Source organism: Muntiacus reevesi, chromosome 2 (genome assembly GCF_963930625.1).
Source record: "Muntiacus reevesi chromosome 2, mMunRee1.1, whole genome shotgun sequence".
In the NCBI taxonomy this organism is placed as follows: Eukaryota; Metazoa; Chordata; class Mammalia; order Artiodactyla; family Cervidae; genus Muntiacus; species Muntiacus reevesi.
This window is the reverse complement of record NC_089250.1, coordinates 234,826,898-234,850,218: the sequence shown is the minus strand read 5'-3', so window position 1 is coordinate 234,850,218 and position 23,321 is coordinate 234,826,898. Positions and strand designations below refer to the sequence as shown.

At 37.4% G+C, this 23,321-nt stretch overlaps 1 protein-coding gene across 2 annotated transcripts in view; it reads right to left on the bottom strand.

Annotated features, from left to right (window-relative positions):
• RBL2 (RB transcriptional corepressor like 2) overlaps positions 1–23,321 on the bottom strand; it is a 43,702-nt gene that overhangs the window by 12,905 nt on the left and 7,476 nt on the right. For both annotated transcript variants that reach the window (XM_065925343.1, XM_065925342.1), the window contains exons 4-15: positions 20,278–20,342; positions 16,395–16,523; positions 14,885–15,045; positions 14,729–14,793; positions 13,956–14,142; positions 9,505–9,671; positions 7,248–7,357; positions 6,399–6,502; positions 5,196–5,333; positions 4,191–4,355; positions 3,279–3,390; positions 138–407 (exon numbers count right to left, since the gene is read on the bottom strand). In XM_065925343.1, coding sequence (XP_065781415.1) covers positions 138–407; positions 3,279–3,390; positions 4,191–4,355; positions 5,196–5,333; positions 6,399–6,502; positions 7,248–7,357; positions 9,505–9,671; positions 13,956–14,142; positions 14,729–14,793; positions 14,885–15,045; positions 16,395–16,523; positions 20,278–20,342 — 1,673 coding nt within the window. The remainder of the gene's footprint in view (positions 1–137; positions 408–3,278; positions 3,391–4,190; positions 4,356–5,195; positions 5,334–6,398; positions 6,503–7,247; positions 7,358–9,504; positions 9,672–13,955; positions 14,143–14,728; positions 14,794–14,884; positions 15,046–16,394; positions 16,524–20,277; positions 20,343–23,321) is intronic.

Here is a 23,321-nt window from a genome sequence, read left to right as displayed (position 1 = left end):
GCTCCGGGCAGAGCGTTCCCATTTTTCCCCTCCCAACCCCCTTCCCACTCCACACTTGTCTCCTATCATCATTCCAGCCAAATCTCAGGTAATAAATGCCAGAGAAAGAAGTCAGTATTCAACTCTGCCTTCCTTACCTTGCACGGGAATGGTCACTGTTTGTCCATTGTTGGCTGTGACGGTGGCTGTTGCCATGGTGACCAAGGTCTGTCCAGGAACCGGTGTGACAGATACGGCTTCCCCAGGCACACTCTGCGCGGGGACAGCATTGACCAGAGGCTGGGCGGGAAGGCGCCCAGGGGTCCCCCCGTCAGTGGGGCCGTCGTTCTCCACGAACAGTCGCCTTCTGGTAGAACTGGCTGTCGGGGAGCTGTACCTATCATACAGTGTGGTTGGCGATGATATGCCTAGGGTCAGAAAAAAGAAAAGATCGAACCATTTAATTCAAGGAGACAGATCTGACTGCCATCCAAGATATTATGCTCACAACTAAGTGTTTAAAATACGTTATAATTGAAAAACAAAAATTACAGGAGTCACATCATAGCTAAATTCAATGAATGAAAATTCAACTGAATACTATTAAGAGCATAATTTAAAGGAAGGATTTTTCTCTATTTGTCTCAAATGGTTGCTTTTTTCACTACCTCTTCTGCTAAATCAAACTAGACTTTTCCCTCCACTACCATGAGGTCTTAATGATTTGGGGGCATTTTGAGTAACTACTTTTCTACCGTATTCAGTTTCTACCTAACACTCAGATAACACGATTTCACTGTAAAGCTACTACTTGATATGAAGACTTGACGGACTTGAAATTACTATGGTAACATTTGGGGCATTTACTCTCCATTTTATGCATTTTCATCATTGTTACTTTTTACATGTAGAAAGTTACTAAAATACAATGTTATTCAGTAAGAATGGACATACATGTTTTAGATTCAATTAAGCTTAGCTTACTATTCTTTAAACAACCTTACTGAGATATGATTCACATATATTTCACCCACTTAAATTGTACAATTCAATGGTTTGGGGTATATTACATTACTATTTTTTTAAAAGTTGTGGTAAAATATATATAATTTGGCATTTTACCCATTTTTGAGTATACGATCTAGTGGTATCACATTCACAGAGGGTGTTGCTGGTAGCTCAGCTTGTAAAGAACCTGCCTGCAAAGCAGGAGACCCCCGTTTGATTCTTGGGTTGGGAAGATTCACTGGAGCAGGGATAGGCCACCAACTCCAGGATTCTTGGACTTCCCTGGTGGCTCAGCTGGTAAAGAATCCGCCCAAGATGGGGGAGACCTCAGTTCGATCCCTGGGTTGGGAAGATCCCCTGGAGAAGGGAACAGCTGCCCACTCCAGTGCTCTGGCCTGGAGAATCCCATGGACTGTATAGTCTATGGGGTTGCAAAGAGTCGGACACGACTAAGTGACTTTCACTTACTGTGCAGACCACCACTATCACCACCATATTTCCCCAAAACTTTTTCAACATCCCAAACAGAAACTCTGTTAACCACTGTAGCTTCGTCTATTGTTAAGTTTGAATCCATAGCAATCTGAGTTTTTGAGAAGCATCCCTTTTTCTTTTCCATGTCCAACTGTAAAAACTGCACATGAGTGGGTTTTAAGTATTAAAATATATGTAGGGAGGTCATAAGAGGATTGATAGTAGTTCTGATAGACTGTGGCTTAACATTTCAATTTCTTGATGACACAAAAGCAAACAAATTTACTAGATTTACATTTGGAACAAAGCTGCAGAGTTAAGAAGAATACATTAATTATGATCACTATCTCTGGATAAACAAAAAAAGTTCTCTTGTATAGCACAGGGAACTATATTTAATATCCTGTACTAAACTATAATAGAAAAGAATATGAAAAAAGAATATATGTACATGTATAATTGAGTCACTTTGCTAGATAGCAGAAATTAACACAATATTGTAAATCAACTTTATTTCAATAGTTTTTTTAGTGTTTCAAATTATGACCATTATCATGTAAAATATTAAAAGACCTCATGAAAATGGAAAAGTGCTAAGTACAAAAGATGAAGTTTAAAGTGGATAACAAGCAGAAAAAGTTAAGTCATTATGCCTCCTCTTTAAAAAATGAGGAAATTTTCATACAGATCATTCATTTTCATTGACTATGCACTGACATACAGTGATTTCTGATTTTAAAACTGATCTTCTATAGCCAGTGCTTATCAATTTTACATTAAAAAGTTGATCTAGAAATAATATCTTTCTAATGGCATCTAACGATTTAGAACCCTCTGGATTTACAGAACTGCTTTTATTTTATTTATTTTTTTTTTAAATTTTTTTATTTTTTATTTTTCAGTGGGTTTTGTCATACATTGATATGAATCAGCCATAGAGTTACACGTATTCCCCATCCCGGTCCCCCATCCCACCTCCCTCTCCACCCGATTCCTCTGGGTCCTCCCAGCCCACCAGGCCTGAGCACTTGACTCATGCCTCCCACCTGGGCTGGTGGTCTGTTTCACCACAGATAATATACATGCTGTTACAGAACTGCTTTTAAAGTAGTTTTATCTGAAGTATGTGTTGCACTTGGCAACTGTTGTAAAGAGCTGTCTAAAATGTAACCAGATGAATAGCGAAACTTCGCTTTGCTGTACCTTAGGGACAGCAATGCTGTTACGTTAACCAGAGTAGCACTGCTCAGCTGACAAAGCTAAACATGCCTGGGAATTTCCCGGGACCCGTGGTTGGGACTTGGAGATTTCACTGCCGGGGTCAATCCTTGGTCAGGGAACTAAGATCCCACAAGGAGCAAGGCATGGTCAAAAAAATAAAAAACCTGAACACACTCAGGCCATTCAGTCCTCTCACCTCACTGGCTCGTCTATACCTAATTACATCATAGACTCCATCTTTAAGAAACCTTTTTCTGTTTCTTCTGATTTTAACAGTAATTCATATTCATCTTAAAAACTTTATAGAAATCACCTGGAATTCTATTACCCAACAATAATCATTTATGGTTTGGTTTTTCCATTTCAGCCCTTTTGTATGTTTATAGGAAAAAATACACTTAAAAAATAAGAATCATATTAGTATATAGCATTCTATCTATTTTAAAAGATACTTATACATTTTCTTGTGCTCTTTAACTGATCCACGTGACACTATAATGCACGGATTATTTTCTTCTGTATATACCCTACTAACTTCACTTGTTTTGGATGGAATTTAAATCCCCAAAATACTTCCCCTAATATTTTAAACTTACTTCTTCCAAGTCCTCCAGTATCAGCACGAACTTCACTCACCCTTCTGGGAGTCAGAGGGGAGCCAGCAATACAAATTTCATCTGCTCTTTCCAGATTCTGAGGTGGCATGACCTATTAAGTAAGAAATGTTTACACAAAATACCATGATTCAAAAAAGTTTTTTTTTAAAACATCAAAAAATAATAATCTAAGGCAAAAGGAAATTATCTTGGCTCATCAGTCCCTCTAAATAAAATCACCTATCTTCTTCACTTTCATACTGAAGTTAAAAACTTCTGGGACTTTCTTGGTGGCGCAGTGGATAGGAATCTGCCTGCCAATACAGTGGACATGAGTTCGATCCCTGGTCCAGGAAGATCCCACATGGCCCCGAGCAATTACTGAAGCCTGTGCACCCTAGAGCCCTTGCTCTGCAACAAAAGTCACCCAATGAGAAGCCTGCACAGTGCGACTAGAGAGCAGCCCCTACTTGCAGCAACCAGAGAAAGCCCAAGTGCAGCAATGAAGACCCAGCACAGCCAAAAAAATAATAAGTAAAGCTTTAAAAAAAATTCTGGCAGGTTTAAAAAATTCAAACCTAATAACTGGATACTAAATACAAATTAACCTTCATTACTCATTTGGAGAATTAGACAATCAACCATTTTAAAGCACAGAAACTTGATTAGGAAATCGAGAGACAACACTGAATTCTCACTCCGTCACTAAGACCTTGGGGCGGTCACTACCCATTTGACTCTTGTTTCCTTGTAGACACAGAGGTGACTGTACCAGACTACACCCAGCTGCTGCCCTCCCACACTTATGAGCAAGATGCTAAGTTTAACTGTGGTCAGTGAAAGAGAATTATGAATAGGCTAGATGGTGATATGCTTTTTGTTATAGAAAGATGTAAAGATCCTTTCACAAACCTCTTCGCATGTGGGAACTCTGTTCTCATTGTCTCTAATTCTGTCCCAGAGCGGAGACTCCGGTTTCCATGCCAAATGGTCCAAGATCTGTTCTTCAATCTGGTTAAGGTGCTTTACCACCTCTCTACAGAGGCCATCTTCTGCTCTAATGAATACTTCTATCACCTGCAATGTTTAAAAATGTCTTGGTCTCTTTAGTAATAACTTTTAACAAGAAAATTATTCAAGCGGAAAAGCAAAATGGGCAAACACATTTCAATATTTTTAACATATTTATAGAAACAGAAGTCAATTTATGAAAAAATTATAAGGTTAAAGAATATTATTCTCAAACAGCTGCTTTTCATTTCATTACCTTAATAAATAATTATTTAAACTGCAGGTATGAACCATCTAAAATCTTTTGTAAGGTAATACATTTCAAAAATCTTCTAAATTAAAAAACATGCTCTATTGAGATTAAGAAACATGACTCAAAATGTGATATTTAAAAACTGAGCAGTCTATGCCACTATAAAAATTAGTTTTAACTAGTGTACGAGAATTAAGATAAATTTATATACTAAATCAATATCAAGAGGGAAACCAAATTAGTGCTGTAACTGTGTGCCTCTATATAACAGGTGAAAAGCTCTTTTCTGAAAGACACTTTCATTTAATTGTCATAAAATTAAAAAGAAGGTTGCTATCATGATTAGCTAGTGATAGTTTGCTATTTATAAACTTTCTTACCTTATAAAAAGAAAGTATTCTAAAAGACTATCAGATAATTGGAGGAATCATATGAAACTTTTATACAAAATAGGTCTATACACATTAAAAGAATTTATATAGTTCTAAAGACTCTCCTATTTCTTCTCTGCTCCTCATTTAGAGTGGCAATTATTAAATATGTAATTAAAAACAGAAGAAATGTACTTCCATATTAAAATGGATTAGATGACTAAGAACAAGATGTTACTCTCTTCTATAATTTCCTCATCAGTATCAGATTTTCAAAAATACCTTGTAAAAATGATAAAGTGGCACATCGAATATTTCAGTAATAAATGGAAAATTCCCAGGAGGCTTATAAGAAAAAGTGACGACCTCAAGGCAGCATGCCAAGAGTGATCTGTGGAATGCATCTTGTTCCAGAATGCCCTATAAAAAAAAACAAAGCTTCAACATGTAGGAACATCTTTATACTCTTCTGTATGTCTCAAAATTTAAAACAGAAAAATTGTCCTGAAACAGCCTTTTAAGTTTCTACAACCACACACTACTTTACTGAAGTTCAGGTGATTCACATGTTCCAGCAGTCTCAGGAGCACAGTGTCATGACTCAGTGCTTTTGCAGATTATGCTCTAGAGATAAGTTATTATGAGACAGTGGCTGTAATGCACTGTGCTATACAGTATATCCTGCTGCTCATCTGTTTTGTGTATAGCAGTTAGTACAGTTAATCCCACAGTCCTAACTTATCCTTTCCTCCTTCCCTCTCCCCTTGGTAAGCACACGTCTGTTTTCTGTATCAGTGAGTCTGTTTCTGTTTTGCATACTTTTAAGATTACATCTGTAAGTGACATTATTTCACTTAGTATTCTCTAGGTCCATCCACACCATGCAAATGGCAGAATTTCATTGTTTTATGGCTAACATTCCATTGTATACACAGCCATATTTTTATACAGAATAAAAGCAGTGTAGATAGTTATAAGGAGTCAGAACCATTATGTGTCAATTTTACAGTTTTCACTAAAATGTTATTTAAAGTTAATTTATTTTAAAATTATTTTTATTGAGGTCATTAAAAGTAAGCATTACTTCCACAATCTAGAAAAATTACCTTAGTCACAGATCAGTGGTTGAATATTTACGTTAAATTCCTATATAGTAGATACTCAACTCATTCTATACAAGGCTTGAATTAAAACTCCATGTTATTTAAAAACCTCAATTAAAGTTAAGTCTGAATGTGTTAACCTTGACTGCAGAGTCTTACTGCCCACAGAAACTCTAAGTGATAACACACAGCCTGCTGCAATGAGAAACACGAAGTGGGCAACTGGAGATGAGAGGCTCAGAACACAAGTGTCCTTAGATGACAATCTTATTTCCTCAAAGTCATATATTATTTTTTTCAATAATGGCTGTTTTCTTGGTGGGTTGGGCTGAAAGGGAACTACATTTTATTGTGCTGCTCAGGACATTGGTTATTTACTCACAGATAAATCCATGTCTCCCAGTCTTTTTTGTTCCTGCTCAATAACAGATTCTAATACTTTATAGTAAAGCATCTCTGCAAAACGAAAATGTTTGCTGGCAATATCTGAATAAATAATAAAAAAAAAACACAAAAATCACATGCAAAAAACATAAGTATTATGGAAAATGAGGGTCTATCCCATCCCCTACCCACAGAATACAATTTAAAAACCAACCCCAACACTTCATATATTTGTATGTACTTCCCAGAGCTACTATTTCAACTGTCCCTAAGATTCCTTAACATTTTCTTCATGGTAACATGAAATTTTTCTAAAATTGGAAATAAAATTTGTACATAAAAACTGTAATAGCATTCCATCAAGATCACACTTTTTTCCTTTTTTTAAATTCCAAATGGAGCAGCTCTATGCTAAGAAGTATGTAATTGGCTTGCTACTGCACTCCTATTTAGTACTTATACTTCACGACATCAAACAACTACAAGAACAGGCCTGGGCAGGTAACAGTTATATCTTCTGTCCTTGTACTTATGAGGAATCACTATAGTTCTATACTTAATATCCAGTCTACAAATGAAAATTAAAGATTTCCAACATAATAAAGATTATCAATCTAAAATTTCTCTCTTTTTGAGATTAGCTTAGAAATCAGTTGGTTGACAGAAAAGTTGGATATCCGTATTGTGGATATATCCGTATTGTGGATATCCGTATTGTGGATATCCGTATTGTCAAATCTTTTCTACATATTTCTGACTCGGTTTCCAAGAAAGAAATCCATATTAATGTTAACATTAATAGTTAAATTTCAAAAATGAAAACAAGATGGATAATATTAAGCCTTACCTTTAGCACAGTTACTGCTATCCTCCTCTGACTGGGAATGCTGAGAATATATCTCATACATTTCCTTCAATCTGTTGGCAATAGCCTGGGTTGGATCTCTGGAACATGACCTAAAAAAAGAAGAAGAAATTATCTGATTTAAGGGTCTTGCCAAGTCAAAGTGATAAACTGTTTACAATTCTGGAATTTCAGAGTAATTTTAACCTGTAAATATCAAATACTTTGAGCAGAAACTGTACATGTCCCGATTAATCCAGGCAATCCCATACTTCCTTATCAAAGCTGTTAGTATTACCGTTTGAATGAAAAATATTTATTCCATGGAGCAACTCTGACCGGTGCCCATTTGATGTACGTGACTGGCCCCCACCTACCCTACACATCTGCAATCACTGTTGACAAACAAAATTGCCCTCAACTTTTTCCCCAGATAGCAGCACAACTCTTATTAAGGACTCCTGGAAGAAAACAGAATGAAGGGTTATATAATCTATACTACAACAAAGTCATAGAAATCATTACTGGCATTCTACATTTTTTCCTCCAAAATGAAGTTTATTTCATTGATTTTTCTATTTTTACTTGAAAGGCACTGTATGTTCAATTCAGAAGCATAATATAAATGATCACCATGTGGGTTTTTGTAATAACTATGTTTTTATCTTGATCATAAACATATATATTCATTGTAGAAATGCAGCAAGTTTAGAAAATTATAAAGGAAATAAAAATCAATTATAGTCCTGATACTAATGGCTACTGGATATCACATGTAAGCAGACTTTTATTTATGAACACACACAGAGGTTACAAAACCAGGACTCTCTGGTTCTATCTAGTATCTACTGGCAATATTTAACCCCACTAATGGTATTTAAGATTAAAGAAGCTGCTACACCTAGTTAGAGACTGCAAAGAGATGTGGAAGACACAGAGGTTGACAGTCTTCCAAAATGTATTTATAAAATGCTTCTGATTTCTATGTAAACAAGATTCATCTGAGAAATATGACTTAGGAAGAGGTCAGACAGAAAAAGCCTATTGGGTGTCAATCATAATCGAGTTTATGAATAAAGTAGACTTCATTTTTAAAAATGCACAGGAAAAGTGATCAGTCTTGGTATTTAATATGTGTGGTTATGAGTGGGAAATTACTGTATGTTTATACAGGGCTTTCTTATACTATACTGCCAGAAATTAAATGGCCTCCCACAGGGTCTATGTCATTAAACCATAAATGTTTAGGAATAGGAGCAGTCTTGGAGGTAATTTTGTTAAGTAAATTTGCTAAAAATTATGCACAGGTAATTAAATTCAGTTTATTGTGTTTTTCACTAAAGTTCCCTGATATTCTTACTAGTATCAGACAGATCAAAGGAACTAAAGGCAGCTGACTTCCTTTTCAGGCTAAGGGTGCTGTATAGAACTTAAAAAAGTTACAGTGGTTTTACATTGGCTGTGAATCTAACTGGCTATCTTTTCAAATGTGACCCACCCTTCAGAAATTTGCTCAGATTCAATCCTCATTCTGAAGTCCTTTGACAGATGCCCATCTTTACTGATCCTTCTTTCCTTGAAATCTTAAGATAGAATAACTGATAACAGATAGTTTAGTGTTTCATTCTACAGTATGTAGTGTTATCAGTTACTGTCTCCTGAACTATGTTTAAAAAAAATCTAAGAGCTATGAACTGAGTGTCCAAAGCTGCTCCCCTCCCTACTCCCCCCTCAATTTCATGTACTGAAATCTAATCCCCAAGGTGACAATGTACAGAGGTGGGGCATTTGGGAGGTGATTAGGTCATGAGGGGGGCGGTCCTCATGAATGGGATTAGAGCCCCTATAAAGAAAACCCAAGGAAGCTCCCTTCTTCCTTCTGCTACATGAGGACACAGCAAAAAGACAGCTGTCTACAAACCAGGAAGCAGTCCTCACCCGACACTGACTGTTAGCACCTTGATCTTGGACTTCCAGCCTTTAAAACTGTTAGAAATTAATGTCTGTTGTCTCTAAGCCACCAATACTCAGCCTACCATATTCTGCTATAGCAGCCCAAATGGACTAAGATACTGAGAAAAAAGGATCACTTTCTATTCATACCTTCTATGTCCTCTAAGGACTAACAACAGAACTGAGCATAACACTGATATAAAATTTTCAATGGGTGAATTAAGGCACAAATGGCAAAATATTAAAATAAAAACTTGGGAGACAGTCAACAACCAAATCTTAGAAGGCAAGAAGGGCTCCAACTAACCTTAGGACCTGTTCCAGCTTCTCACTTGGGGCATTCCGGAGGCCCGTGAGCATGGTGTGAAGGCGACTCAAGCTGTGTGTAGCTGCAGAAACTGGAGTCACACAAGGGCTGTTGTCCTTAATGTACCTCACACCAGTAAGAGGTGTGGAGACTCTAAGTGCTTTAGACTAAAGGGGGAGAAAGGAACATTATTTTAGGTCAAAGAGACTGTCAATCACTTCATAAATGGGAATTCAAACCAATCAGACTTTATATTATTCATAAATATTAGTGATTCAAATGTCACCACTTTCTTGATATTTAATTATAACACCACTAAGGGACATCATTATCCATGTGAAATTGTGTTAAAGGACAATCTATACTTTAGCCAACCAAGAAGTTTATCTCTTAAAAGTTAAATATTTATGGGAATTCTCCCAGCAGTCCTGTGGTTATGGCTCTGAACTTTCACTGCCAAGGGCTGTGGTTCAATCACTGGTTGGGAACTAAGATCCCACAAGTGACACAGACAAAAAAAAAAAAAAGTTAATGTTTAAAATAACAAATAGCTCCCTAATATTACTCCTTCAAAACTTAACTTGAAAGCAATAAGAAGCATGAAAATATTAAGGCTATCTCTGACAAACATAATTTCATAACTCCATCTATTGTTATTTTTATAATTATTCAAAGACTCACAAAGAAAGCTGAAAATTAAATCCAGCCCAAATGAAATCCATGATTTCACAAAAGCCCATCTGAATAATTTAATCTGCTTCACAGAGAGGATAAAGCAAACCTTCCTAGATGTAGAACACAACCTGATGCAGAAGAGTCTTCTTCAGTCTTCTTGCCCCTCCTTTAGTTTCTAGAATCTATCATAGGTTTTCCCCCCTAAAGCAGACAGATCTTCAGAGAAATAAGTTCAAGTGAAATTCTTAAACACAAAAATGAAAAAGATACAACTTGATGCCAAAGAATTTAAGCATGAATACATAGTCTAATAAAATATCTTTTTCTATATTTCCAACAAACTCTGAAAGGTTAAGATGGCTTAAGAGTTTTTTAATACTCAAGACGGACTATGTTTCCCTATGTAGTAAATGTACTTATTCCACAGACAGTTGTAAAAACACCAACCAAAAATTTTACCTGGCAACAGAACTGTTCGAGTTCCACGAGATACAGAAAAACACAGAAATGCACTATACAGAAATAAGTTTATATGCTTTCTCTGTGACTTAAGAGTAGAGCCAAGACTTCCACTCTGCTTCAAAGAAGTTAACTCTATAAGTTTTTTAGGTCAATAAGATGATCTAGGTAGATTAACTACATTCAGAAGATTTCCCTCTGTACTTAACAGCTTTTTTCCCTGGCTTCGTCAGTTCTTAGTTGCCGCACTTGGGATCTTGGCTGCCATGTGCAGGTTCTTTAGTTGCAGCATTGGGATCAGACCTGGGCACCCCGCGTTGGGAGCACCGAGTCTCAACCACTGGGCCACCAGCGGAGTCCCTGGACAGCTTTTCTTGCAGCCACCGTCTTCCCTGTATGTGACCCGATGCCTTTCTGGGAGGAGCAGCATCAGCAGCTAGCAGCATCTCACCATGGTGCCTACAGGCAGCAGTGCTTCCACAAAGGAAACGAGGTAAGATAACCACAAACAACTTCCTGCCCACAGTCCTCAAGGTCGGCATGGGGCTTCTTGGTAGCCCTGTTAAAGTTCTTAGCTTAAAACTTCCTGTGCATTCTGATCAAGAAGAGTCTTTAACTCCTTAGACCTCTTTTATTGCCTGTCATACTACTAGGTAACCCCTCCTAATTCCATGACTTTAAAAGCCATCTGTATCCTAATGACTCTATGTGTATGTGTGTGTGAAGTCCTTACATATGGGCTTCACAGGTGGTGCTAGAGGTAAAGAACCCAATATAGGAGACATAAGAGATGCTGCTTTGATCTTGGATCGGGAAGATGCCCTGGAGGAGGGCATGGCAACTCACTCCAGTCTTCCTGCCTGGACAGAGAAGCCTGGCAAGCTACAGGTCATGGGGTCGCAAAGAGTCAGACGCAGCTGAGCGCACACACACAGGTACTTATATATATAGCCTTTACATTTGCTGTGAACTCTTGTCTTATATCTCTCTCTCTTCATTAAAGATTTATTCATCTTTTTTTTTTTGGCTGCACTGGGTCATTGTTGCTGCGTGCAGGCTTTCTCTAGTTGCAGCAAGTGGGGGCTGCTCTTTGTTGCGAGGCTCAGGCTTCTCATTGTGGTGGCTTCTCTTGTTGCAAGCACAGGCTGTATGCATGCTGGCTCAACAGTTGCAGCTCATGGGCTTAGTTGCTTAGTTCACAGCATGGGGAATCTTTCCAGGCCAGGGACTGAATCTGTGTCCCCTACATTGGCAGGTAGATTCTTAACCACTGGACCAGCAGGGAAGCCCTAGTCTTGTGTATCTCTTAACTGGCTACTCAGCTCCTCTACTAGAATGTCTAAAAGACATCTCACATTGAACATGCTCATGACTGTAACTCTTGATTTTCACCCCCCCTAGACTTGTTCTTTCTCCCTCAATAACTGTCAATAGTAAATAATTATGTAATGCCTACAAGCACTGAACACAACACTCATCACAGACCTCATGAAACTTAGACTCTAATGCAAGGAGACAGATAATGAACAGTCCATCTATCCTCCTTCCCCTCTTCCTCCTTCCGTCTTTCTCTACCTATCATCTTCAGATAAACATTTCTTTCTACCTATCTACCAACCATCAGACAGTGATTAATACTAACACTAATCACAGAGTAAGAGGGAAAAGAAGTCTTGAGGTATGGGAGGATGCTGGTGGTTATTATTTTATAGAGTAGTCAGGTTATTAGAGATCTGGAGGAAGTGAACAAGTAAACCACATGAGTATCTTGACGAAACACACCATAGGCCAAGGAAACAGCTTGCTCTGAGCTGGGAGTATGCCTGGCGTATCTGAAGAAGGAAAAAGGAGGTTAATGTGACATGAGTGGAAACGGTGAGGAAGAAGGTGCTGAGAGATGAATTCAGACAGGGAGTGGGGCTAGATCACTGAAGCCCTTCCAGACATCTGTAAGGACATTAGCTTTTATACCATGTATGGATGCTGTCTCCATAACAGAGCCCAAATACAACCATTTCTCTGATTCAAAACACCATGAATTATCACCAGAATCATTGCAATAGCCTCTTAATTCCTTACTCCCACCCCTGCCCCATCCCACCTCTTCACGAGCCCTTTTAAAAATGTAAACCAGATCCCATCAGTCACTGTTCTCTACAACACCTTCCTAATGACTTTCCTCTCAAGCAGAGCAAAAGTGAACCTCTTCCCATGACTTTCACAGCCCTATATGGTTGGCCTGTCCCCTTGGTCCACCTTCCTTCACGTCTTAGCCATGTTTCTCTCACTCATTCAATTTCTACCACACTGGTGTTCTCACTGTTCCTTCAAAAAGTCAATCAGATCTGTACCTAGTGGCTTTGTGCTTGCTGCTGTCTTGGTTTCAAATACCTTTCCCAGCTGTTCCCATAACTTGCTTCCTCACCTTCTTCAGGTCTGCGTTAATACTACCTCCTCAGAGACGCCTTTTCCAACCACCCTATCTACACCCAGGAGTCCAAGGCCCACCCGTTCTCTCTTCTCCTCAATACTCTGTTCTACTACTCTATTTTAGTTTTCTTCATTTATCATCATCTGATATACTATATATTTACTTGTTTGGTTATTGCTTATCCATCTCCCCACACCAGAATATTAAACAGGATATTCACAGCTGTTTTGTTCACTGATGTAGCCCTAGTGTCTAGGACACAACCTGTATATAGAATATCTTGAGATTATTTGCTGAATGAAAAAACCAAACCAGCCTTGAGTCTGGTCTTACAGGTAAGTGACCCCTTGGAATTGGCCATACTGCCTCTGGAAGTACCTGTCAGAAGTTGCTTATTTTCTATGAACACCACACAATGGAAGGGAAACTCTCAGTCTCTATCATCCTGCCTGATATGACACATGATTCCGAAACTCAGTTTAAGAGAGTTTTCTTGAAGACTACAGATTCTCAGTTTCCCTAGTGACTTAGATGAAGGTACTAATTCGGGTCAATCATTTTCAAAAAGCCTACTATGTTCAGTATGTAAAAGCTGTATATTCCTGGCCCATCTTTTCAAAACCAACAACCAGCCTGAGGCATTCGTTGACGTGTATATTAAATTCTTTTTCGAAGCTCTAACCAAAACTTGTGAAAGTCAATGTCAACAAAAATTAAAATAATAAAGACAGAGATAACCTTTTCCACTGCAATAGGTAGGATGTGAATTTCCGTTTTCGTACTGGAAGCCAGTAAAACGCACATACACACGCAATTGCCGCAATAAAGCAGAGCCTCTGGCGTGTCTGCTCCCGTAGTCCCACCCTTCTGGCATGGCTTGACTCACCTTGTCAAAGTGCTGCTGCAGGATGTTTTTCATCTGCACCCTCTCAGCAGTCTCTGTTCCTGAACCAGTATTCAGGCACCTTGAGAGAGTCCCAATTTCCTCCTCAGCATCCTCTCCCAGAAAAATCCGCTCATCTAAATTCCCAACAGATAAAACATACTCCTCATAGGCTTTATTGATGGCTTTACTAGAGGGGGGGAGAAAAAAACAGGCAAAATGTACACTCGCAGAACTGCCATTTGAGGTTGTGTGAGGCTACTTGTTTCACTGTTTTCATTTACTAAAAATTCTAACAGTTCTGTGAAAAATTTCAGTGGGATCACTAACTCAAAAACTGAGGAGTGTAAAAATGCAGGCGTGCTCCACTATGCTCATGCATTGCACGGGAAGTGTATTTTGCTGACAGTGTTCCAGGGTGGGTGCTCTGCACCAAGCTGCCAGTTGAGTTCTCTCTCCTGGCTGTTCCAGGCACCTGTGAAGACCTCAGTGCTTCTACATCATCATTCACCACCTGGGTAGTTCCAAAAGGATTTCTTTCAAAAATCATGACTCCAAAACTTAACTATCGAAACTTTAAAGAACGGCCGCACAATTTTCAACTACTTCAAAACATGTGCTTTGAGTAAGAGGTGATAGAATTTTTTTACTGCGTCCCTATATTCTGCCATAAAACATATTTTATTTTTCCAGGATACAAACAATAAAAACATTAAACTCTGACGTTTCCTGAGCACATAAAGTATGAAAACACTTTTTATAACAGAAGTACTCACAAACTCTCTCCAAAATTCCCAGGTTCTAAAAAACCAGTAAGATTTTCTTCTTTTCCCTTAAGGAGCTATGATGAAAAAAAGATCCTTAAGTCATCATATTATATCAAGTCTTTACCCAGAAAATATTTTCAAATCATTTCTTTACTACTTACAAACCTTTTTTTCATAAAGCCTCCTAATATAAGGTTTCCAGAAATGTTCCTTTATTCCTTTTGCTTCCAAAACTAAGCCGTCATGTAAGGAACACAACTTCTCAATAACGCAAGGTGGGTCGGAGGAAGGTTTATAATCCTTAGCATGAAAATCTTCAGATAGACCTATGAAGGGTAAAAGCACAGAACAGGGATATCAGGTAGCATTCAACAAGCCTAACTGTAATAAATTAAAATATAAATAACAGAGAGTCTAATCAGCACATGAGTTGTTAGCACATGCATGTAGAGGAAATAGTGTAAGGTACTAATTTAACCATTTAAATGCACTTCAAAAATAGCAAATAGAAGTAACGCTTTTATTATGACTCAAAAGATTTCAGTTATCCAGTTATCTATCTGGAGATAGTTAAAAAAGAAAAACTAAAAAATTATTTTTTATACTACTATAATATCTACAAAACAGAAAAATAAAATTTTGCAAAGAAGTGTTACATTCAAATAAAAAAGTCACTTTGAGAAAAGTTACTGTTCAAAGCACATACTCTTTATATACTTTGATTTAATTATATTCGATGTTTTTATTATATTACTTTACAGCCCTTCTTGCCCTAGACTCAATGCAAGGCAAAACAAACAAACAAAAAAACCAAATAATAAATAAATAAGAGGGAAAAAATGCAGGGGACCAGCAATATAGAAATACAAAAGGGAGTTAGGAAGAAAATAAATGAAAGCACAGAATATGGAGAACTCTAGGCTTACCAAACCAGGAGTAACTGAAGTTAATTAACTCCACTAACTTTAAAAATCTACCTTGTGAGTCAGACAAGTTGAAATTCTTATCATAACCACTTCAAAACTGACAATCACTCAGAATCCTACCAAAGTATTATTCAAGCAGCAACAGCATTACATACTAATTCAATAAGTACTTTTTAAATATTTGCTTTATAAATCATAATTTGGCCTTTTACTGTATATCATTCATAGAAATTCTACACTTTAAAGTCTACTAAATGCATTACCAAAATAATTATCATTTCCACACAACTTTTAGAGCTGAAAATGCATTTTAATTATTTTAGAACCATAGGTACTCCTCTTCTGTAGAAAAGATTTGAATGAATAAATCTTCCAATAAATCTTTGACTTCCTCCTGTGTGTCAGGCATGAAACTTGCCAACACACAAAACCACCGTCAGCTCGAATGTCATCATTGCTACTCCAGATTTCTAAATTCCTTCTTCTCATTGAGTATATATTTCAGAAACTTCTAAAGTTGTCATCTAACACTTTTAAAACATTGTGGTATTTGCAATTTTTCTTTCTACAAATATTTTTACAGAGAGCTCAACTCCTAGTTCTCAGTACTCTGGGATAACTATGGTGATGAAGCGTGGAAAAGCATTTATGTTCTCTGATGCTAGGAAACCTGTACTATGTATACAACCCCCAAGAGTAAACATAGTGTAGACATGTGAGTCACCTGAGTCCCTGATTTACAAACTTACCTTTAAAATTAGGGTTCACAAGTTCTTTACGATTGGAACATTGAAGGGCATTTCCATAAACTAAGTCCAAAGCACACAGCAGAAGATGATAAGAATTAACCAAATCATCACTAATCATGGGAAAATTACCTATAGGATTATAAACAATTATAGAGTCAAATCTGCATCAACTTTACAATATTATAAAAATAATTTCTTCCTTTAATTAAAATGACATTATACAACAATATGCAAGGCTGACTCGAGAACTACAGAAAGTGTTTTGGCAAATTTACATTTTGAAATATTACTTATTGTTTAATAAATTTCTAAGAGTCTAAGAAAAACCAAAACTTTACTAAAAATGTCAGTCACTTAATAGTTGTTAAATAAGCATTTATTAAATGCCTGTCCAAACTTACTTTCACTGGTTTTTCTTTTGAAAATACTGAACACAACTTCATAAATTATCTCAAGCTGTAAGAAATTGTTGTATATGAAAATACTTTTCTGTCAGGAAAACTGGTATAAATACTTATTTGGGAAAAGCTAAAAAATTATTAATATAATTATTTTTTAGCATATATGTACTTTAAAAAGACCAGAAACTATCATCAGACCCCTAACAGTAATAGTTCAATGCTTTTTGATGTAGTAATACAAGCTCATACAAACTAACGCAACAGGATCACAATAAAAGATATTTCATTTCTAGAGCAAATATCCTGGGAATAATTGTTGATGCCTGGCAACAGAGAAAAAAGTAAACCAAAACCTAAACCTATAGAAATATATAACTTTTGTGGTTCTGGTTTATCTCTAACATTGAAAACAGGTTTTTACAGGCAGTTAAAAGAGTTATTCTTAGAAATTAAAACATAGTTCTAGATATTTTGTACCTTTAAGCATACCCCTCCTTCCAGTAAACACTGCTTATGTATGCTTCATATTGATTTTACATTCTCATAGTAACATGAATTCAATCTAAATAGCTAACATACATCTGAAGAATTATTTCTAAACCTCAACATTTTCACACTAAGTACAAACACACACTCATACTACTTTGTTTCAGGCTTGTTTTCTTCTTTCCTCTAAAGAAAGTTACCACTTACCTCAGCATATCAGGATAAGCAATTCATTTTTTTAAATAGGTGAAACATTTCAACAAATGAATTTAAATGAATTAAAGAAAGAGAAAAAAATATTTTTCTGTCGCCAAAAACACAAATGATAATTAATAGGTTAAATTCTGCATTGATATAATGAAACTAACTTGCTTGGTTTGACTATAAAGGTGCTTAATATTAATATATACTCAATTCCTCAAATGTAAAGCAGGAAGTGGTGCCTACCAGTTTCAAATAAAAAAGCCCATCACACTGACAAGCCTAAACTTGTTGCTGGTGTGTTCTTGCCATAGAAGGAAAAAATCTGCAGCCCAGTAACTTCTTACGAGAAACTTAAATGCCCCTAAAGATCAGAATCTAAATTCCAGGACTCTCCTAACATGACACAGTCTACCTTTCCAATCCTGTCTTTATTTTTATTTTTTCCCAATCCTGTCTTTAGAAATAAATCCCACTTTGTGAAATATTTTATCTTTCAATCAACAAAGATAATCTGACTAAAGACTTGGGATATCATGTAAAACAGGAAGCGGTGCCTAACGGTCTTCTGGCCACAAAGCCCTTCATGACAACAAGCCCAAACTTGTCACTGGTATGTACTTGCCATTGGAAGTCAACAAAGATAACAGGGAAATGTTAGCTTGTTTATCAGGAATGAGATTATCTGGGATGCCCACTGTTGCACACAAAGTCATGAAAAAGATGCCCATAAAAGAATATACCTCCTCCCCGCAAATAATGAAATCAAGAACTGAATAAAACCAACTAATCTACTCTACTGGAAAAGATCGTAGTGAATCATAAATGATCACAGCACTGGACTGTAAGTAGAAAAACGCTCTTCAGACCAAATAATTATAGACAATTAATAACAGTAGGATAAAATTCAAACACTGAGTTAACTGTAGAGACAAAAAATATGCCACTCCAGTTGCTCAACTGAGACCAAAACCTACTTGAGGGCAATACACTTCTTTTCCAGTAATTTATATATCAGTACTAAACACTTACCTCCAAGTGTACATATACCAAAAAGACATACAACAGATAAAAATCCTCTAGTCAGATATACATGCCCATAACCTACTGCCAAGATTAATCTCATATATAACACCAGCCACAGTAAGCCAAGGGGCAGCAAATGTTCAAACCATCATGAAAACAGTTTATGTGCTCTTAAGATGTTCTACATTTCATGCCACTGATCACACCACCTTCATCTGCACTAGAGAAACATGCAGTGTGATGGAAAGCAAAAATAACCAAGAGCTTACTTCTGACAAGGAAAGATTTTTCTTTTCAATCAAGCATGCAGCTCGGGGAAGGCAGGATGAGTTGTAACCTATAGCAATCAAACAAATCACAGTGACACTGACAGAGTGACACATCCCTGCTGGAGGGTCCACACCCCCAGCATGAAACCAAGAGCTGGAAGATGTGGATTCAAACCCTAACTCTTGTTCCAGCAGCTGGTTTCTGGGTCTCAGTAACTTACTCTTTAAAATAAATACATTGGGCAAGTTGACCTAATAGTGAGAATCTCTCCTATTGAAGAAACACCTTTCAGCTCTATAATTCTTTGATTTTAGCTTTGCATTTTATTAGGCTATCTTAATGGCAAAGGCATTCTACACAGTCTACAGAAAAAGCTATGGAACCATACTTTCTTTTCTTCCATAAATTACTAAGAATCATTTTTACACAGAAACACAGAGAGGACAATGATAGTCATAAAAATGTAGACCTTGGGCAGGTTAAGCGAGAAGAGAGGGCAGCAAAAATAAATTGTATCTAAAGACATTTGATCAAGCATGTTTATCTGAACAAGGCATAAAAAGTAATCTAAATTACTTTGAGAATGATTAGTCCCACTTCATTATGTAAGGCATGTCTTGTGCAAAATACACATCCAAGACAAAAGCACAGACACACTAATGTGTGTGTGTGCAGACCTTGGGCAGGTTAAGTGAGAAGAGAGGGCAGCAAAAATAAATTGTATCTAAAGACATTTGATCAAGCATGTTTATCTGAACAAGGCATAAAAAGTAATCTAAATTACTTTGAGAATGATTAGTCCCACTTCATTATGTAAGGCATGTCTTGTGCAAAATACACATCCAAGACAAAAGCACAGACACACTAATGTGTTTTCAGCCCATAATTCAGAGATAATATGCTTTGGAAAAGATGTTGTGTAAGAACAAAACTAAAGGATATTCTATTTAATGCACGATGTTTGGTATACTGTAAAGAAATCCAATGCTGCGGAGAAACTAAGCCGGTGCATCACAACTACTGAAGCCTGAGCGCCCTTGAGCCTGTGCTCTGCAAGAGAAACCACTGCGATGAGAAGCCCGTGCACTTCAACTAGAGAGTAAACCCTATTGTAAAGTAATTAGCCTCCAATTAATAAAAATAAATGAAAAAAAAAAAAAGCTCAACATTCAGTGAGTAGCCCCTGCTTGCCACAACTAGAAAAAGCTCATGCACAGCAACAAAGACCCAGCACAGCCACAAATAAATAATTTTTTTTTTGTTTTTTAGAACAGAGGGAGATCGAGAGGGAGGAAGGGAGGAAATATCAAAGGAAAAAAAAAAAGAAGGAAAAGAAATTCAAAAGATTTATAAAAAGGCAATACTTAAAAAAAAGAATGTGGGATTCAAATCCTCGAGAAATTTTTCAGTGAGCATCTTTTCCTGATACACATTATAGGTTGACAGTACCTGAACTTTTAAGTAAGCTAATATTGAAATAAATATTACGCTTTCCTTACCTTTTGCATATATAAAAAGCACCCAACAAAAATGGAAAACTTCAGACACGGTACAGGGCTGTCGCCTTTGGGGGGAGAAAAAAGTCATGAGATAACAGAAGAATCAGAAAAAGACATGACATATGACTGTAAACTAGGTGAGAAACAAAACCCACAGTTGCAGGGAGTGACAGCAGATTCATTTCTCATGGAAAACGTGCAAGAAGTTCTGCTCCAATTGAACACAGGTAAGGAGACAGCTCAGAGCGAGGGAAAGCTCGCTCCGAAGAAAAATTCCGAAGAACTGTAGACGCTTTTCCAGGTCAAGAAAGCTAAGGCGGAAAATAAAATGAGTTCTATTTTTTAACGAGTTCATCAAAGCAGGGCAATGATGTTTAATCCTTGCCATCAAGTGGTGAGTAAAGCCCTATAATATGATAACCAAGGAGAAGGATCTTGTAGCGAATGAGGAGACTGAGACACATGGAGAGCAAGTGTACAGAGTTAACGACAGTGTGGGAACTAAACCCCAGTCTTCAGCTTCTTCTCCTCAAAGCACCTTGTTAGAATAAGGGTACGAACAAAATAACAGTACAAATGAAATTAACAAAATAACAATAGCTCTTTTGATGACATCAGCAAGGCTAATGTTGCTTTAAGACCCATGTATACAGTCAGATTGGCTTCCCAAGTGGCGCTAGTGGTAAAGAACCTGACTGCCAATGCAGGAGATATGAAATGTGAGTGTGATCCCTGGGTAGGAAAGATCCCCTGGAGAAAGGCAGGGCAACCCACTCCAATATTCTTGCCTGGAGAATCCCAGGGGACAGAGGAGCCTGGCGGGCTACATAGTGTCAGACGTGACTGAAGCAACTTGGCACACACACACATGCAGTCAGATAGCCCTCCAATCTTTTTCCCTCTATCACAGCTGATGAACTGTAAACCCTCACTCTCTAAAGACATTCCAGATTATATTAAGCCACAAAATGACTTTTTTGGGGGAGCACGTTGCATGACAGGCAGGATCTTACCCCAAACAGGGATCAAACCTGTGCCCCTTGCAGTGGAAGCATGGAGTCTTAACCCCTGGACCACCAGGGAAGTCCCATGAGAGGATTTTTCAGTGGAAATCCTGGGCTTCCTATAATTCCTTATATTTCTATCATTAAGAATACCTGTTGTAGGTACTATTGTAGGGAAGAAGGGGGGGGGGAATAAAATAGTACCTGTTGTATTTGCTAAGTCATCTGCTAAAGGGAGCTTTAGACCTGTTTAAAACTGGCTTTTCTACCAAAACCTTTGCCAATGTTTAGATGAGACATGTGTTGGCTCCACACCCCAATACCCTCATTCTTACAAGGTGCTTTGAGAAGAAGCTGAAGACTGGGGCTTAGTTCCCACGCTGTCGTTAACTCAGCACCCTCGCTCTCCGTGTGTCTCAGTCTCCTCATCCGCTAAAAGATCCTTCTCTCCTTGGGGAGCATACTGTAGGGCTTCATTCACCAGTTGATGGCAAGGGTTAAACGTCAGGGCCCTGCTTTAAAAAGCAGCCTTCCCACCACAGACACATGACAAGCTACATAGTTTTGATGCCTACCAAGATAAAAGTCAAACTTTTAGGCTTAACCCTCAAGCCATTCTAACTTTCAGTTATAAGTCCTAGGGATGCAATGTACAACATAATAAAGATAATTAACACTGCTGTAGGTTAATATATGCTAGCTGCTAAGAGAATAAATCTTAAAGGGTTCTGATCAGAAGGAATTTTTTTTTTCTATTTAATTTTGTATTTCTATGTGAGATGCTGAATGTTCACTAAATATATTGTGGTCATCATTTCATAAGTCACATCATTATACTGCACTCCTTAAATTTATATAGGGTTGTATGTCAGTTATATCCCAATAAAACTGGAAGGGAGAAAAAAAATTAAGCTACTCCCAAAACTGGCTCTGTAACTTGAGAACTCTGGAACAAACAACCAACTTAGCCAAATTTCCTCTTTGCTGCTGTGGTATTTTCATTCTTCATCTTCTACATAGAAGAATCTCTCTCTCTCCAAATTCACCAAAATGGGTACCAAATGATGGGTACCAAAATCCTACCCATCCTTTCAGACATGTTTCTACTTCTTCCATGGAACATTACCTAACTGGCTTATACAAAGTGGATTATTTTTGCCTCAGAAGTCTGACATTTCTATTATCTTTTGCATTTATACATGCCTCTCCCTTAGAATACTTATTGTAAGCTCTCAAAAGACAGTAACTGTGGGTTTGGGTTTTGGCGTGTTTGTTTTTAATATTTGTGTCCTACATAATACCTAACAAAGTAGTTCATATAGTAAACTCTCAATAAATATTCAATGACAAATTTTCAAAGACCAGTTTATAAGGAGAACACGGACTCTCAGGCAGACTCTGAGATTCAATAAGAGCTCCACACTTACTGTGTGACCTTGGCCAAATCACTTAGCCTCTCAAAGGCTTGTTTCCCCCACATGTCACAACAGTATCAACCGCATGAAGCTGAAGTAGTGATTAACTCCAGTAATACATGCTTAATTTAAGTCTTAGCAGAGTCCCTGCACCACAATAAATGCTCAGTAAATGGTATGAATTATTATTACTATCATTAGGGCAATATAAATGTAGATCTTTTAGTAAACTTATCTTAGAATTTTCTTCATTATAATTAAGCAATATATACACCTAATTAATACGTATATGCTCAGTCGCGGCCCACTCTTTGCAACCCCAAGGACTGCAGCCCACCAAACTCCTCTGTCCGTGGAATTTTCCGGCAAGAATACTGCAGTGGATTGCCATTTCCTTCTCCAGCAATATAATATATATATAAACATAATTAAGAAAATTCTATAATATATATTATAGAATTACTTTGTCAACAAAGGTCATCTAGTCAAGGCTATGATTTTTCCAGTAGTCACGTATGGATGTGAGAGTTGGATTATAAAGAAAGCTGAGTGCTAAAGAACTGATGCTTTTGAACTGTGGTGCTAGAGGAGACTCTTGAGAGTCCCTTGGACTGCAAGGAGATCC